The sequence below is a fragment of the Acanthochromis polyacanthus genome, chromosome 7, assembly GCF_021347895.1.
Source record: "Acanthochromis polyacanthus isolate Apoly-LR-REF ecotype Palm Island chromosome 7, KAUST_Apoly_ChrSc, whole genome shotgun sequence".
NCBI classification, from domain to species: Eukaryota; Metazoa; Chordata; class Actinopteri; family Pomacentridae; genus Acanthochromis; species Acanthochromis polyacanthus.
Genome location: NC_067119.1, coordinates 18,246,754 through 18,265,297, shown reverse-complemented (window position 1 = coordinate 18,265,297; position 18,544 = coordinate 18,246,754). Strand labels below are relative to the sequence as shown.

Sequence of the window (18,544 nt, the reverse complement as noted above, 5' to 3'; positions counted from 1 at the left end):
ACAGGAAATCAGGTGTGGACAGAAAAGGCCACAGAGAGAAGGGAAAAGGTTGAGGCAATTATATTAAAATATATTAAACCTGGGTCTTGCTAAAAGTACCTACAACGTAAAATTGGACAGAGAAGAGAACATATTATATTCAGTAATACAGGCACTAAGAATAATGATCATCCTCATTCCAAAATGAACAAAATTGCTTGTCATTTCTCTCCAAACTTGGATATGAGTTGTTCAGACCTTGTCAACGATTAAGGTCAGGGTTGCATGACTAAAACTGTCTGAAGTACAGAAAAGATCATGTGATGGCAAATAGATTATTTGTAGGTCTGGCTAAAGACTTTAAAAACAATAAAAGTGAAAGGAAGTCTGCCTGGCTGCTCAAAAGCCATCATTCTGCTATGTATACCATTTTACTTTAAAATGTGTTTTAAGAACTTTACCTCATTTCCTACTTGGCCATTAAGTGTAAATTTATTTTAAGCATTGACAGCCAGGTTAAAAAAGCAACAGTAACAACACATCATGGGGACATGAAAAATGTAAAAATATTCAGATAGTTTACAGTCACAATAAGGAATAATGCTGAGGAATTGGTGCTCATTTGACCCATGTAAGTCAACTTTAAGCTAAATTGAATCATCTACAAATCATCACAGTTGATTTTGGAGTGACCATTTTACACCTGACCTTCCACGTACAAACAAAACAGTTAATTCAGAATAATAAATGAACAATAGTAATTATAATAAACACTTCTCAGGTCTTGTGCCAATGTCCCATCATGCTCATGTTACAAGAATATAGACACCCTGTTTTCAGTCCCATGGAGATAAAATTTCGAATATGAATATATGGGCCCACCAGTGTGATTCACTGTTTAAAGACATTTGACCAATTGCGTCTATTGTCATAAACAGCCAATGGCCAAAAACTGTAACAGTGACAACAAAGGAGATTTGTGGGCCACAGGATAATGATATCAAACACTAACAATAGAGAGTGTGCAACAGCACGAAACCTCAGACACCCGGACAGTCCTTTGTTCTGTCAAATGCTCTATTCCAGTCCCCATATGCTCACCTCTCCACATGCTTAATGATCACAGCTTAGCAGCCTGCAGCCAAATACACATGGTCCCACCAAGACAAGCTCCACCCCTCACTGGTATGATAATCTGGCCCTCTAAATGACATTTAATGCATCATCCACGTGAATAAAATGGGGGAGACCCACCCTACTCTGCCAGCTGCCCACCCCCCACCCCCCACCCCACACACACACACACACACACACACACACACACACACACACACACACAGGATCAAACCTGGAGGGACACAACACACACAAAATCTCTATTGTGTAAAGATTTGATATTTCAGGTCAAAACGGACAAAAGCAGCAAAATGCATTGATCTGAAATATTTTTTTCCAGCTAAAATGCTAAAGTTGAAATATTACAGCAAAGACATTAGAAATACAGTGGGTAGCTCCCAGGAATAAATTCACCAAACTACAACCTGAAATCTGATTATTCTGAAAAAAAAAAAACAACATAAAAATCTGCAGACTGTGGTTTGAAAATGTACAAACAAATACCAAAAACAAATTATTATTAAACAAATCTGGCAATGGAGTCTTTATTAATGTAAAAGAGAAGATTGGAGTTTTTTGTGATTTATGTCAGACTGTCAAACTTGGAAGAAATGGGGCAACTGCTGCCCTACGACACTGACATCACAGACCAACAATAAACTCTGTAATCACATAAATTACTCCAATATGCAAAAATTAATTCACTCGCAGATGTACACATGCTTATTGTGTATATAGACAGACAGATAAACAGTATTGCTGTTTATATTGGGGAGAGCATTTGTCTGCCAGCCATCTAATCAGTCTAACCCTTCCAGACTAATATAAGCCTAACTAATCCCCCAGCACTTCTCTGTACAGTGAGCAAGGCACAGTAAGGGTCAGTGGAGTAGCTTTGTCTCTCCCAATGCTTTTATAGTGGCAGTCAGCAACACATACCGCTATATAGCTTTAAATATGGGGAAAGATTATTTTTCCATTACAATAGTGTTCTGTAAACACTGGTGAAATCACATGTAAATCAAAGTTTGTCATGATTTTTGGCAGTGTGTAAATGTCTAAAATTCTGTGTGATCAGCATCTAGGGAAAACGGAGGCACAAGCTATTAGCAAGATTTGCATTTTGTCCAAAAATATTGAATTACAGAACACATGCCAAGAATCCAGAGATGAGCTTATTGTCAGAGGCCTCCATCTCCCATCTAAGCTCAGTCACTGTTTATAACTGTTCGCTTCCACAGTGGAAAATATTCCTCCCTGCTTACCGGGCAACCAGACAGACAGAGACAGACGGAGAAGCGCACAGGGAGACAGACGACTCGGTCCACATGATTGTCCATCCTAAGAAAGATAAACTGAAGGAAATCTGGCTGCAGACATCAACAGACAGGTGCACAGACCCACACACACACACACGCTAAAATGTCCACACAATTGTCTAATGCTTGGGTCAAGTCTGGGTCAATCAAAGAGAAGCATTTTAAAGCCGAGCGTAATGTTGCCTCAGAGACACATTTCAAAGAGACGGTCCACCACTTAAGAGTCCTGGGATCAGCTGCTCCTAATCATTCTGTCCACCTCCTGTTTGGACACACAGTGATAAACACTCGAGCCAAAGACCTCCTTGTTTGCAGTATCACCCACAGGCATAAATTTCCATTTTGGCGCAATGAATCAAATGTATCAGACGGATGAACTTTAATGAGCACATTCATGCTCCCCTGAGAATAAACTGGGAGCTTCCCTTTAGACAGACACCGGTGGACTCACAACCTGAACAAAAATCAGTGTGTTTTTTGCTGCTGTACTGTTCCTCTGAAGTCGGTGAACACAAGCAGGTTTTGATAAAATGTGTCTTCACTCTGTATTATACTGCGCCTGTCTGTATGTACGGAGTCGCAGTGTGTTGTCGCTGAGAAAGTGACTCAACAGCTGTTGGTGAAGGTTTGAATTTCGATGGACACTTTTCCTTAACAATGCAATGCACAAAGAGAATAGAGCAGGTATTTGAAGTTCGAGAACAAACTTCAGGAAGAGCTGAGACAGCTCCAGGAACATGCTGGCGAACAAAAAGTAAATACAAAATCTTTGGGAAAGCATTCATCTTGATGTTTTTGAGTTTCCAAGTTTAAAACCAGCAGTGGCTGAGCTGAGTTATGATTGATGCCTATTGCCGCATATTTATTTTCATTTGCTGCACTAAAACAGTAAAGTACAATAATTCTTGTACACTAACTGCTAAAAAACATGGCATGTCAAGCCTACTGAATAGTGTTAGTGTACTACACACTGGGACGAAGCTTTAGTCGAGTTCTAAGTTGCTCAGAGGAATATTATTTAAACCATGACAACATGACCTCAGTAAACTTCCTTTCTGCCAAAGCTTTTAATACCCAATAATATATTCTGTAACATGATGATTAGATTACAGATACACTTGAATGCAATATTGCTATCCCATAATGCCCAAAGTATTCTGACTAGACAGCTTGTCATAATGGTTGATGACAGATACAGCACGCCTCGTTCAGACTGCTTTCATTATATCACAGCCTCAATATGATGACACAGGCCTTGGTGCATAATGAATTATGCATGGTTCGGGTGCTTCCTGGCACTTTTAGGCAAATGTGTAGATATAAATCCAAAAGCACAGACATGGATACACACATGCACTCACTACATATTTGCTGCACTGAGTATTCTGTGACTTTTCCAGTGCCTCACTTCCTTCCTCTCCTGCAGACAGCAGCTGTTCTGTGTTGACTGCAGGAAAAGAGGGAAGAAATAAACACAGGATGCAAAGAAGAAGAGGTGAAGTGGGGCAGACGAGATCACAGAAGGATGCGAAGAGGTGAAGAAAGTGGTGCTTGAGATGGTTTAATGGAAGGGTGTGTAGTGGTACATGTGTCTTTGTGGGTACAAGTTGAGTTTTAGATCTTGGTGGAGTAAAGTAAAGTCTATTGGTAGAATTTTTTTTTCATTTCGGGGTGCACCTTGAAAGGACTGCATGAGGGCTACGGTTTGGTTTTAGAGTTCAGGTTAGAATTAAGGCTTGGCTTTCAAGGAGGGTCCTCACAAAGGCAGAAATACAAATGTGTGCCATCCCAGTCCATATATCAGTGACCAGAGGCAGAGCTTTAGAAGCAGCAGGGTCTCTGGGGATAATCAAACCATCTGCTTCATTCAGCACAGACTGAAGCTCAGCCAAACGTCAATACTACCCCCACACCCTCCCTTTTTCTATACTGTTCTCTCCCTCCTCCCCCCTGCTGCAAAAACAGCCATTAGTCCAGATTCACTTTTAAAATAGCACAAATTAAACAACATGTGTGCACCAGTTTATCAAATTTATACCACAAGAGCAACTTGACCACTTCAGTTCATGTTATTAAACACACAGCATCTGGAGAAACTGTACTAACAAACCCGCCAGGATGCCAGCAGAAGCATCCCAGGAAAGATACCTTATAAACACAAACTCTAACCAAAAAAGATGCTGCACATAAACTGCTACCTGCTTCACACAAAGCATTCACTGTGGAGGTGAACAAACATTATTTGTGACTCACCGTCTCTCTCTCCTTCTGCTCGGGACTCCTCGCCCCGTTTTGCCATCGCCGCCACTTCTTATGCTGTTTGTGAGAGCGTCATCACGCACTCACTGGGAAGTTGCTCAACACGGCGTGAAATTAATTTCCCCTGATTGCAAAGGTCTTTTGATTTGTAGACGCGTTCTTAGCTAGTCAGCATGTTTACATGAGACCTTATATTCCTCTTTAATTCGGAATTAAAGTTGATTCCGCTTTAAAATCTCCTTGTAAACACTTATTTTCGAATTAAAAAGTTAATTCCGAATAAACTACCTGGTTTATTCTGACGTTAACTCAGAATAAACTAATTCCTATTCATATATACAGTTAATTACGCTTTAATTAATTCCGGTCATTCTGCCCATGCTTGGCTCCTCACCTAGCCATGTAGCAACATACACGTTCTGCAGCCTTACTGGCACAACAGAAGTAACAGTGGCGGCTGGTCGTGAAATTTGTTGGGTGGGCTAACAAATGCATAATCCCGATTAGATAGTTAACACAGCTGCAAAAGCAACATCACCTATTATACACACAGTTACATCAATTACAGATACACTTTACTTTAGTGCTCTACATCCTCTCGCTCTCTCTCTCTCTCTCTCTCTCTCACACACACACACACACACCACATCGGTTGTCTCATCAGCTTACACAGCCACAAATGCTGTCTGCGATATTTCATCAGTCACTTTTTGTTCATAAACAGCTAACATACAATCAAGCAACTCATTTTGGCTAGTCTTGGACGTGTACTTTGCATCTTGTGTGTTTGACAGGTGATCTGCTAACTGGCTGTCTAAAAAAGAAAATGGGTCAACCAGGTCCAGAAATACGCCGCGTTGGGTTAAAGTGGGGGATTCGTCAGACCCCCGTAAAGCTAGCTCGTGTGCTCCACAAAATTTAATACAGTCCACAATCCTTGATAGTGAATGTCTATTTTTTTTCACCAGCTCGTTGTGTCTGTACAGCGATGCGGTGGCCCTCTTCCAGCTGACAGGCGATGTTAACTTTTCCTAACATGGACAGCTTGAAGCTGTTTCCAATGTGACTTGTGCTGCATTCATGTTTTCTAATTTTCTCCGACAAATGTTTCAAATCCACAATTCCTTGTTGAGTCCATGCAGTATGTCCTCCAAAAAGTAAGCATGGGAAACAGAAAAGTGAATCCTTAGCTACACTTGCCGTTAGCCAGTCCTTTTTGTCAAACCAAGAAACGCAAAACTTACGATTTTGTTGTTTATTCTGTTGAGTTATTTGAACATCGTTTGGCCAATGTGATCCCAGTCTCTTAACTTCCAGCTTTTCCTCCAAAGACATTGAGGAAAATGGACAAAAAAGAGCAAATAATCCACCTTGTTCGTTTTTTCTCCCTCCTTCCCAACTCTGGTATAAATAGCAGCACCGCTGTGTTAATTCACTGCTATTGGTCAAAAGTCAGGGGCCTGTGGGCTGACTGAAGTTAGCCCAAAGGATCAGTAAATCACGGGGGCGGGACATGACACCTGTCAATCACTTACAAGAACGAAATGAATGAAAGCGGACTGTATCTGCTGGGCCTGTAAAAAAAAAAAAAAAAAGCCCATTTAGAGATATTCTATGTTTTTCTTTTGACTGATTGGTGCTGTTGCTACCTTTGGTTTCACCTAAACTTAAAACAATCTGTTGTAAGTTATTTAAAAAATAATTTTCTCGTCTTTTTTGTGTTAGCTTGGGAGGGCTTAGCCCTGTTAGCCCATTTATACCAGCCGTCCCTGAGAAGTAGTACACCATTGTCGAGTTGCTGTTTCAAAACGACAGTAAAAAGAAAAGCGAAAAGCATGCTTGTTAGTTGTTCCTCCATGCTGCTGGGGAAAATAAAGGCTGCAGCAAATGAAGTTTGTTTTCTTCCGGTAAACCGGGATACGTCACGTCCACTCCCTGTCCAATCAGAATCTTTTCCATCGCCCAAACGTGTGGTCCATGTAAACCTTAATTCGGAATTAACATTTCCATGTAAACGAGAACCACAAAACTTTGATTCCGAATTAAAAAACTTAATGTAACTGTGGCCAGTGTTGAGGAGATTTGGTTTCGTTATTGTATGTGCAAGGTGCAGTGACTGCGTTAAAGTCGGTGTTAAAGAAACTTTGCCTATCTTCAGTGCTGCAAGAATAAAATTGAATTGTGAAATCTTGTTTTATTTACTGTAATTGCAAAATCTAGTTTCATTCATTTATACAGATGGGTGAAGGGGGTAAAAACTGAACACTTGACCCTTCAGTGAGGGGATCTGGTGGCTCTGTTTTGCCATCAGAAGCATTTTGCTCACTATTGCTCTTTAATGCAACATGTCTATCCTGATGGGAGTGGTCTCCTCCAGGATGGCAAAGCTTTCATTCATAGGCATGTGTGACCAGAAACCACACACAAGAGGTCACTGAAAGGTTTGATGAATCTGATGTAAATCATATGCAGTCACAATTTCAACAGAACTCCACACGTCAGATTTTGGACCACCATGTTTGACAAATCTCTCCACGACCATTACAAAAACACTAACTGAGAGAATATCTGTTAGAGGGATGATGATCCATTGGTACAGTACACTTTCAGAGACTTATTTGTGCCAGCGTGGTTGAACTTGTGCTCCTGGTAATGTGTTGACGTAACACCCTCACTAAACCACTTTACATTGTTTTATCATTTTAATATGTCACTGGTCTGTTAGTATTTTAACAAAAATCCACCTCTACAATATACGGTGGAGCAAAATAAGGCGAAATCTCAGACCTGTGAGTGCACTCAAGTGTACAGACAGACCCTTAACACTGGCATGACATCAGATTGTAATAATGGAAGTGACTGCATTCATTCGCCTCAAGGTATGACTTACATCAGGGGCCAGTTATGCTTGTTAACAGGTTATTATGCAGTAGTCTCAGTCAGGAGCAGCCGAGTTTCACAGCACGCGCTCCTGCTGCCCTGTATGGTGATGTAATCTCTCTCCTTCTCACTTTGACACATGTATACACACACACACACACACACACACACACACACACACACACACACACACACACACACACACACACACACACACACACACACACACACACACACACATGCAGGTCTGCCTTGCTTAAAGTTGTTGCGTAGATGGATAGAGAAGCACTGAAAGAATCCTACTGCTTGATTGGGTAATGGAGGTTTTGTGTTGTAGTCACTTTTATTTTAATATCAGGCCTAGGAACAGCAGCCCTAGCTTCAGCTACTTTTTTGGAAGATATCGACTGCTGTATTTTTTTTTTAACTCAGAACGTGTTCAGTCTCTAATCCTGATTTTATAATGACCTTCCTCAATGTGATAATACCGTTTAATAACATGGTAATCATAATACATTTTCAAACTCTTTCACAATGTCAAATTTGGGAGTCTGAGTGTTTGAGATCACAGGTGAACCTTATTTCAAAGATGAATGCAAAGAAAGAAAAAAAGGAGGCAGTGAGTGAATTCATGGACTTCATCAATATGATTCCTTACCTCCCTCCAGTGGTTAATTACTGTCATTACATATGTCATAATTCCCACTGCTGCACAGACGTTGGGGACATTTTTAACCCATAAGCATTATGTTTTTAGTGTTTGTTAATTATTGTTTTCTCTATACTAAAATAGACATTGTTTAATTGCAGACATATTGACTTATTGCATAATTTAGAGACCAGGAACTGGCAACCATGACTGCAATGTATCCATATTAATCAGAAAGGAGTGCTTTCCTGCTGTGAAATGTCAAAATTATCAATCATTTATTCTGAAAGGATGCGTGAGTACCCGGAAACTGACAGTGACAACCAGAGCACAGCATGTCACCCAATATCCAAAGGCTTTGTTTCCACAGAGGCATGTAAAAGATGCTGTAACAATAGACTGCCCACCTCTCCCTCCAGCAAAATCTGAGCATGTTTCTTGTTTGGACAGCCAGATCAATTTAAACCTCTAAAAAGACAACAATTTTTAAGAAACATTGGGAGGGAGCATGCCTGCTTACATTCACGTCCATGTGAGCAATGTCAAAGCTAAGACATGCATGGACTCTATTATATTTCACAGCAAAGCCTTTTACCAATTCATTTCTTTGCAAAAGTCAGTCAATATATTTTGCCATAGTTTGCCACTGCTCACATTTAGGTTATTTTGCATACTGTGGAGTCTGTGTAATCTGCTTTTTGCAGCAAAGCAGTATTGCAAACTGGAGTTCTACACAGGTTTATTCATTTTTAAGAACATGACTTTGGTGAAAATAAACCCCAGTTTAAACATTGTAAAAGCACTATTCACATAGTTCTCTTTAGCTTGTCACAAACAATGAAAATAAATACATAAATATATATTTATATATATTAGATATTCTCAGATGCCACAAAAATAAAGAAAGCAGTACATAAAACATCAGCAGCAGTGTGGCATGAAAAAAAAATACACATCACACAATCAGTCCACAATGTGGGAACACATTAAAGAATGGTTATTGTCTAAACTTTGAAAAAATTAACAACTGAAATGTTCAGTCCAGAGGGAAAAGACTGCTTAGTAGCGGATGTCGATATAATGCATACTAGATCAACAAGAGAGGACTTTTCTCAACCTGTACTATCATCTACATGACTGAAGTGAAATCTCATATATGCCATCTTCACCACAGACTGAAGTGTGGCCACCGTATGAAGCCAACAGTGAAGTCCATTAGACAGCTATGCAGGTATCAAAATACAGACCAGGAGTGTCATCCTGTAACTACTTTTTTTTTTTTGGCAGAACCAATTTATTTTATAGAACCATTTCTCTGTAACCTTTGTTCCCATACAGATGCATTTCAAAGCACAGTCATTCCAGACTCAACCACATACAACCAAGTAGCTCTGACCCACCACGAAATATTTGCAATGATTTTGCAGTGATTCAAAGGTTTTTCACTGAAAAGTGTAAACAGTAAAACAATGTGTCTGCTCACAGTATTTAGTAAGATGTAATGTAAAACTGAAATGACCTTCAGTGGCCCATTTGAGGTTTTCCCTCATCTGATTGTCAATGTGGCAGCCAAAAACCAAAATTAGCTGCATTAACTGTCATTTACCAATGACAGTTCAGTGTTCATTCACCTTCAGCAACAGAATTTTTTTCATGCTCTCCCTAATTTCTGGAATATGGACCTTTCGCATGCAGTGAGGCTTTAAGCAGAGCTTCAACCAAAAATTAAACATCCAGTTTTGTGACTGTGTATGTTTTTTTCCCCACTGATCACTCTTGTAGTGCAGACTTAAAACCTGAAAATTACTTACAGTATAAATCATTTGGGGTTTTTTTGGCATGCTTAGAGCCAAAAATATTCTGGTAGTGACTGAAAAGATATTCAAATATCATGACTTTTCCTGTGCATAAATGATTTTTGTTCATTTGTGGGACACTGTATATTACTGAATTGTCTGGGCTAGCCATACATTCTGTTAAGCCACCGTTTAGTTGAATGAGTCACAATCTTTCCCTTTAAACATGCAATAGCAGCTGCGCATGTGCAAATATTAATAAAGTGTTTTACGGTTGTCGTTAAATGCAATTCAGGATTTTCTCAGACAGATAAAAATGTGCCAAAACGTTTTTCCAACTTGACTATGTTTCCATCATCATGTTTTTAAAAAAAACGTACAAGTATCACAGTTGAACTGATTCACGTCACATTAATCCCTGTGGCTTCATATATTTAGCAACACAAGTCACCACAGAGACATGTCAGTGTTTTATGAGACGCATTTGATCCTGCTTCAGTCTTTGACCAGCATAGACAACTTCACTTTTTCATTACACCTCCGTCTCACTGCCAGAGAAAACTTGGCGAGGTCCATACTGCCTAAAGGAAATAGTATCACAAGACAAAAATGAATACATATTTATTGCTTTGCTTGCTTTGTTCTGTCAGTTTCTTTGTGATTATGGCACTCACATCAGTGAACATCAGTTTTATTTTTTTGGTAGTATCAGTTCCTTTTCCAGAGTGGGCATGTTATCAGCGTTTTTGATGTGCTGTCATGTTGTCAGTTGTGTAACATTTTTACATATGTTGTGTAGTCTGAAGGAGCTATCTTCCCCCGCCTAATTTCAGAAGCAAATGCCCTTTCTTCAAAAGAATTCATATTGAATCCTAAAAGAACTTCAATTGAATAATTTCAGCTCAAAACTTTACATCACAGTTTCACGGGCATCAACTTCAGAGCTAAACTTAGAATCCAGCCTGTCAAGCTTGAGCCCTAAGCTCATGAAAATATGTTGTTACACCTGTCATTTTTGAGGGATCTAACAAAAGCACACAGCAACCCATGCTGCCCCTTAGGGTGCCCGTGTCTGGGCCAGAGCCTGACAAACACTGCATACCGGAACCAGGTTCTATCGTTTCATTTGCCATACCAGCTTCTCTTCTGCACACCACTTTTCTGAGTAACAGAGTGGCAAAACATTGATTTACAGGCTGAGTTTAAAAACAGATGAGTGCTCTGTCCATAGCCAGCACAAGTGTGGGCCTGTAGAGAAGAGTGTAGTGTGTCTGGAATTAAAATAAATAATGTAGATTTAATGGAAATGAGTGTCCAGCAATGTCAAGAGAGTAGCTCTACCGCCTCAAAGACTTCCGATGAGAAGCTTCGGCTGACAAAGTTGTTCTCCATTGCCTCGATACTCTCTTCTAAGCACACGCTGTCTTGTTTGATGAGGCTGCTCTCAGAGGTGGGACTGATGACGATTATACGAGGAACATCCTGAGGCGGTCTGGGATCAGAGGACGGGAGTTTTCCAAAATTCAGGCAATCAACAGAGTCGCTCTTGTGGCAGTTCAGCTTATTGCAGGTGTTGTCTTTCTTGCTGCATCCATCTGATATCTCATTGGTCAGACTCTGGCTGCGCCGCCTGGTAAGAACTAGCAGGGGAAGAGTGGCGATGGTCAGAGAGCCTGAAACTGGTTCAGGGTCACAGGTGCTCAATGGTTCACTCATGGTGGGTGGATGCTGGCAATGTTTAAGAAAACAAATAAAAAAACATACAGACACATATAGTTGCACAAAAACAAAATGCTCTGCAAATCATGAATGTAGGATGCATGACTCAATCCATGCCCAAAAAAAAGACTCAAAAAACTGCAGACAAAATCAAAAGTTTCTACAGCATTTAAGGACATATTTGCACACTTTAATGCATTGTGGTTTCTCACCTTGTCTCCTTTCGGGGTCGTGATTATTTTGCGCTCTAACTGTTTTTTATAGGACCTGCTTCTGCAAGACTGTCTGTTTGATGAAATGCTTCTGAAGGAATCCCCTGACTTCTTGCCCAGAGGCTTCATCTCCACATCCCTCAAAACCTGCAGGGGCGAAAAAGAATTAGAGTAGAAAAAAACTGGACTGAGAAATTCACATTTTGGAGACAGTTTAAAGAATATATTCAAGTAATTTTTACCTGTGACAAAGTCTGTAACATTGCTTGTTTATTAAGAAAGAAATTCTGGTTTCTGTTGCTTTATATTTATTGGAAATTCATGGATTATCTGGGATTACACATGTTTTATCGTAGGTTGATCTGAAAAACACTATCCAGACTCTGTCAAATAAATCTGCTGTCTGAAAATATTACTCGTTTTAAACGATATTTCTTTAAAAGTCGCACTGGTCAAACTGTAAATAATGGTATAGCAAAAATGTTTGGTCATTAAATTCAAATCTTTCAATGCAAAACATACAACTAATATTACAAAATTGTCACATTAATTTTGCTCTAAGCAATTACTGATAAGACTAAGGAAGAGCTAAAAGACACCCAATACAAAACAATGCTTCTCGTTCTTTCTGCTGAATTGCTGGCAAAGTTCTATCAACATCATCTTAAACTAAATTAAGAGATAAATTCGGCACAATTACCGTATCAGAAGGGCTGGAGGAGGTAGTAATAATGTGAGCCCTTGATGCTGTGGATTGTCGACTAATGATGGAGTCTCTGAAGGACGACTCGCTGATGGAGTAGGAGATGCACTCCTTTCGTGGAGTCGGAGACAGAAACCACAGGCAGGGGAACTTCTCTGCCAGAGTCATCCTGTTGAGTACAGAACAACACGCCAGCTTTCAGAATAATTTTGCACTTAACAAGGCAAGAGGACAGAAAGTGAACAAAATAAATGTATGAAATGACTCTCATTCATTACTTACCTGTACTTGTTGTGTATGATGGCGTAGATAATAGGGTTGTAAATGGCAGAGGCTTTCGCTATGATTGCAGGAACAGCCTTGGAGTATGGTGACAAGATGTTGGAATGGCTGCATGAGACACAACAACAGATTTAAATCCCTCCTTCACTGTGGATTCAAACAGACCTGTTCATTTAAAAATTGTGTGTTTGTTGCATGACACCACAACTGCCTGTGTTTTGTAACATAATGAAGAGGGGGGGATATTTGGTCGGGGATTAGCCAACATGTTCCAGCTGCTAGAGAGGGTTGGTTAAGTCCATCTGATCATGTTTGGTGCTTATGTGTGTGTGTGCGAGGCTAACTTTGCCTCTGTGAATGAGAAGGGGAAAGATGCGATTTCAGAGTTACATAACTACATTCCAGACTACTGCATTGCCCAGAAGAGACATGTGGCTTAGTGAATGTTGTGATAAGTTGGATAAGCAGAGGACAAATGAGCAACTTCCCCGTCTGTTATATGTCACTCATCCAGGGCCTTTTGCGGCAACATTATATAATGACATATTTAGGGAGATTTTTGTCTAAACACACTCTAATCAGCATGAGCACAATGAAGCAAACATCTCAAGGTGTGCCATAAGACATAAGAGGAAGATAGTGGCAATATTATTTCTGGAATCTTGTTTATCAGAGCTCTTTCAGTTTTCTATATGCTGACAATGCATTTCTGCAAGCCGGATAATCATTTTCTAAATAAATCATGTGTTGCTGCTGTACAATACACCTCTACAACAGCTTGACGGAAAGACTTTTCTATTTTCACATCCTAAGCATTATGCAGCACAAACACTAGATGTTTTAGTGTACTTAAAGCCCTTCCATATTCACAATTCAGTTTAACAAGCTTTTATTTTGAAGGAGTAAGGTGATGCTTAATTAGCACATCACCCTTGACTTTGTTTTTGATATGACCAGTTACACTTATCTACTTTACAGGTACAATCATTGCATCTGGAAGGACGTCTATCCACTTGTGAGTAATAAGTGTCAATTATGGCAATTTAAATGGGTTGTATTTTTTGCATTTTTGAATTTGTTGCCATAACAGGAAGACTTTGCATTACACACTGAACCAATATATCAATAATCTATGACCATATTCAAAAAAAAGTGTGCGTTTGAGTGCAAAAATCCTAATATGTGAAAAGAAACTCTTACCCAGCCCAGGAAATCAGTGTAACACAGGCATAAGGTGACCAAGAGAGGACATAGACCACAATGACGACAAAAGCAATCTTTGCCAGTTTCCATTCACTCCTGATGGACTTCTGCTGGATGAGAGTAGATTTCCTCACCTGAGTCCCCAGACGTTCTACCTCCCTGTTGGTGGACAAAGATGGAGCATTTAAAGACTGAGCCAGATCTCACAGCAAAACAGACCTTACTTATATTTATTCATGGACTGCTGGACGCTTCAAATTATGTTCTGTTCATTAAATTTCTTTCTGCGCAAAGAGGACAGAATTGCAATGAAAGATTCTGGACCACCCACACATTTATCTATGCATGTGCTGGGAAAGACCACTTTTCTTTGGAACAGTTGTTCCCCAAAAGCAAGCAGATTGTCTGCATTTCCTGAGATGTACAGCACAGTTTTTTTTAAAACACAATTTGGAACAGCCACAATGGCATGCACTGAATACAACTAAACCTAAAGTTATGTACTATGCTTCTTTATCTATGATATTTTTAATACATAAATGCTACCTGAAATGTAGAAATAGCACACCAGAATAACATTCTGTAAGAAATAACAGAAGCCTGCTGGGTTGTAACTGTTTATTTACACCAAGAAAAAAAGAAACCAATTCATAGTATTTGAATCTCTAGATTTTGGCATGAGGCTGTGACATTTCTGGACCCAAATTCATGCACTGTGCCTCATGTAATTCAATTTATAAATATGCAAGTACAGAATACTTCAAACATAGGCTCTGACATGACTGTTACAGTACCTGCTGGTCTTCCTTATGGACAGAAACATTAGGAGATAGCAGTAAAAGATGATTCCCAGTGGAATAAAGAAGACGAAACAGCACAGCATCATTGTGTAGCTTCTGTTGGCTGTTGTGTATGTAACATAATCCCACGTGCAAGATGTCATCAAGCCCTCGGGGATGTAGGAGCCTTCAACGATAAAAGAACATCCAGTATGTGCATTTTTAAGTTACATGAAGCGAAACAGAACAAAACACCAATAGCACTGTTAGTTTTTATTCTTCAGTACAATCTCTGAGGTGCGGTAGATAAGAAACCAACTGTGTTAGATTCATTTGTACATCATTATTTTATTTTTGTTTTCTTTTTTTTTCCTACACCCTAGAAATGAGTAAAGTGTCTGGCTCTGTTAAACTAACACTGTGCCATGTACACTGTTAATTAGCTGCAGTTCCATGACAAGTGAAGAAGAATGATTAGAAAAAGACCCCCAGCTGGAGGAAACTCACTCCAGCCAATTAGAGGAGCCAGACTCCAAGCCAGAGAGTAGAGCCACACCATGAGGATGGCAAGACTAGTTCTGCGTTTGGAGCTCCAGTGGATGGTCTGCAAGGGCTTGGTGATGACCAGATAGCGGTCGATGGAGATGGCCAGCAGGTTTATCATGGAGGCGATGCCAAACAGGGCTCCACAGAATGCATACATCTTACAGCCTGCACGGAGGCAACACATGCAAACGTATTAACAACTCAGTAGTAGAATGCAGTTTTATCTGATGTGGTTATCTCTGAAAAAAATAAATAAATCTAAAAAACAAGTCAACAGTGCGTGACAGAGCCTACACACAGACTTACCCATCTCTCCGAACACCCACTCCTTGTAGAGGCAGTTGATAAAGAAGATGGGGGACTGTGTGAAGGCCATGAGGAAGTCACTGGCCGCCAGGTTCATGATGAAGTAGTTCGGCAGGTTACGGAGCTTCTTGTTGCTACACGTGCACGCAAACACACAGGAAAAGTAAGATTATGAGAACTACGAGGTTAAACATTCTGTACAGTAGAAATCAAAGTGTGCAGATCATAAACATGCATGAGTTTGTTTAGATAGTGAGAAATGCTTTCACTTAATTGTATGTTTTTTGAATGCCTAATTCAGTACCCACGCTGGTGTTTCATTATCAGCATTAATCAGATATAGGCTCTTTGTTAGACTAGTCAACTCTGTATGAACCTGCTTTTGTACGAGCTTGATTAAGCAGCATATTGAGCTGCTGTCTTCTCCCTCCACAGCTCTTTATTGATTAAGCTCTCTTTCTGTGTATCCTGAAATAAAATTGGCTGCTCCTTCTCTGACTGAACACCAGTCAAGCAGGTTTGGTGAACTCAAGCCTATTAACATTTGTACGTGTTTGTCTGTTGTTGTATCACTGTTATATTAACATTGCCTTTTCTTGGAAAATCATCATATCGAGTGACATCTCACCACAGACAAGTTATCGCCCTCTAGGTGTGTGTGTGTGTGTGTGTGTGTGTGTGTGTGTGTGTGTGTGTGTGTGTGTGTGTGTGTGTGTGTTCGTTAATGATTTTTCTTGGAACTCATAACATCATATGCATTTCTGACTCAGTAAGCACAAACTGTCAGTACAACACAATGGAGTACCCATCTAATCTATCTACGATGATGGGCAGATGGAATATGAAAGCTCCTGACAATCCCCAGAACACGCACACAACACCACACCACCCACTCACACGCACACGCATTGACCCAGTTTCAGTGAAACAGATAACATCAGTGGCACAATGAGAGAGCAGTGCTGGTCCAAATTACACAAAATGTGAAACATCAAGTCCCTTCTTGACTTTTTCTTGAAGTTAACAATTTAAGAGCAGCAAATCCTACAGAAAAACATTCAGCAGCCTTTTATTTTTGACGTAACCTGTTGCACACTACTGCAAATGAACATGTAAATTGAACTGCATGGTACAGTGGATGGACCTTCAGCCTTCTTGCAGTCATTTATGCATGAAGCCATTTTTTTTTGTATATTTCTGTACAGCTTATTGAGGCTAATTTGTGGCTCTGACAAGACTTCAATAAGCATCATCTTACTGATTTATACACCGTTTACAAATCATATTATTAGGGGTTAAATAACATAGCAGAAGCATAGTTTCCCCATAAGAGGCAGGAAAGGGTTTATTATTATTCCAAAAGCAGCCTTCCACACGTTCGTTTATAGTGTAGTTAACATGATTTTTCAAGGGTACCACACAGATTTGTTCCTATCAACACCAATTCTCCCTCCATTGCCATGCAGCTAAGATTACCTTTCTGCATGGATGCTAAGATGCAAAGATGTTGTGATCCTCTAGAGAGCAGACTTCTCTCATTCTCTTCTGCTGTTTTTGCCATTAAAACTAAAAAATAAATGTATTTGTATCAAAACCCTTTAAAAACAACACAGACATGCATACATTTCATTTTGGCACCAATATGCCCCCATCACACAGCACAGACTTTCTGTCAGTATGTCCATCTGTCCAGCTCTCAGTCACACCATCACATCTGACTGATTACAGCAGGGCTCTATGATCTGCATCAAAAAGGGTCGGTGGGAATACAGTGTGATGAAACCTGGCTTTAAAACAAACCATCCATACGAACCCACCTGTAGATGGCAAACATGACCAGGGCGTTCCCAGTGATGCCCAGAGTCCCGATGACAAAGACAAATAAAGCGATAATGTAGTGAGCATGGTCAGGCACATCCACCTTGTTGAAGAAGCTGCTCTGGGTGTGTGCTTTCTCCGGCTCCATGCTCTCAGTGGACCACATGGTTCAAACACCTCGTCAGGGCTGCCAACCTGGCAGGATGTAACAGGTCTACGAGTCTGGAATCCACTTCATTTTGCTCACGTCGAGACTCCATAATGGTGTCATTTGCACAAACATGTAGTTGTATCAAGTTTCTACTGACTGATCACTTTCAAGAGAAACTGGTGTTTGCCTTTTATATTCTAAACCTTTCCTCTTGTACTAAGCACAATAAATAAAGTACCAGGTGGTTTCCATTTTTGCTAAAAAATCTATTAGGTTTATATATTCACTTCTGGGGAAAAAAATAAAGCTGCAAGAATGAGAAGGATGATCTGCACAAAATGATATGCTAAAGGTTACCAAGTTGTTGCATTAATCAGAAAATATCAGTAGTAAAACATGAAATAAACAGCTCTTCTTTAGCTGCCTTGTCCAGTGGTGTCAGACATCCACACCCGTCCTCACGTTAGTTATCTCCAAATGTACTTTAAAGCAGCATCCATGGCTGTTCTGTCTTCCCCTCTGGTTTGCAATTCAAAAACTTGGCTTCCACCTGCAGTATTTCCTGCTTGATACTTGAGTAGATTATATTCTCCAGTACATTAAATCCCACACTCGTTGCACATTGTCACAGTCTGTCCACTCAGTGTTCGCCTGCAGCCCCTTCACCCATCACACCAGCTGTGCACCAAGCTCTGAATCAGTGGCCTGTCTCTGATTATCTTGTGAACTAGCGACTCCTAACCCCTCATCTCTCTCTCTCTCTCTCTGTATGAGCCTCTCCCTGACTGTCCCACGTTGTGTTGCTCTCTCAAAACCCTGCCCCCTTG

General features: G+C 40.1%; 2 protein-coding genes across 3 annotated transcripts in view; both read right to left on the bottom strand.

The window, feature by feature from the left end:
• The window catches only part of pdlim5a (PDZ and LIM domain 5a), a 70,829-nt gene extending 66,100 nt beyond the window's left edge, over positions 1-4,729 (bottom strand). The window contains exon 1 of the mRNA XM_051951155.1: positions 4,668-4,729. The gene's annotated coding sequence lies outside the window, so the exon portion shown is untranslated. The remainder of the gene's footprint in view (positions 1-4,667) is intronic.
• A 4,195-nt stretch (positions 4,730-8,924) lies between these two features.
• Positions 8,925-18,544, bottom strand: opn4xb (opsin 4xb). Of its 2 annotated transcripts, none has more exons than XM_022211239.2 (9): positions 17,566-18,544; positions 15,749-15,882; positions 15,404-15,607; positions 14,912-15,083; positions 14,115-14,276; positions 12,915-13,022; positions 12,630-12,801; positions 11,930-12,076; positions 8,925-11,726 (listed from the first exon to the last, which is right to left on the bottom strand). In XM_022211239.2, the coding sequence occupies exons 1-9, from the start codon at positions 17,730-17,732 to the stop codon at positions 11,322-11,324; spliced, it is 1,671 nt and encodes a 556-aa protein (XP_022066931.1). In that variant the 5' UTR covers positions 17,733-18,544; the 3' UTR covers positions 8,925-11,321. The 2 variants fall into 2 exon arrangements, with proteins under 2 accessions (XP_022066931.1, XP_051807181.1); XM_051951221.1 differs by having other exon boundaries at positions 11,480-11,638; positions 17,566-18,543.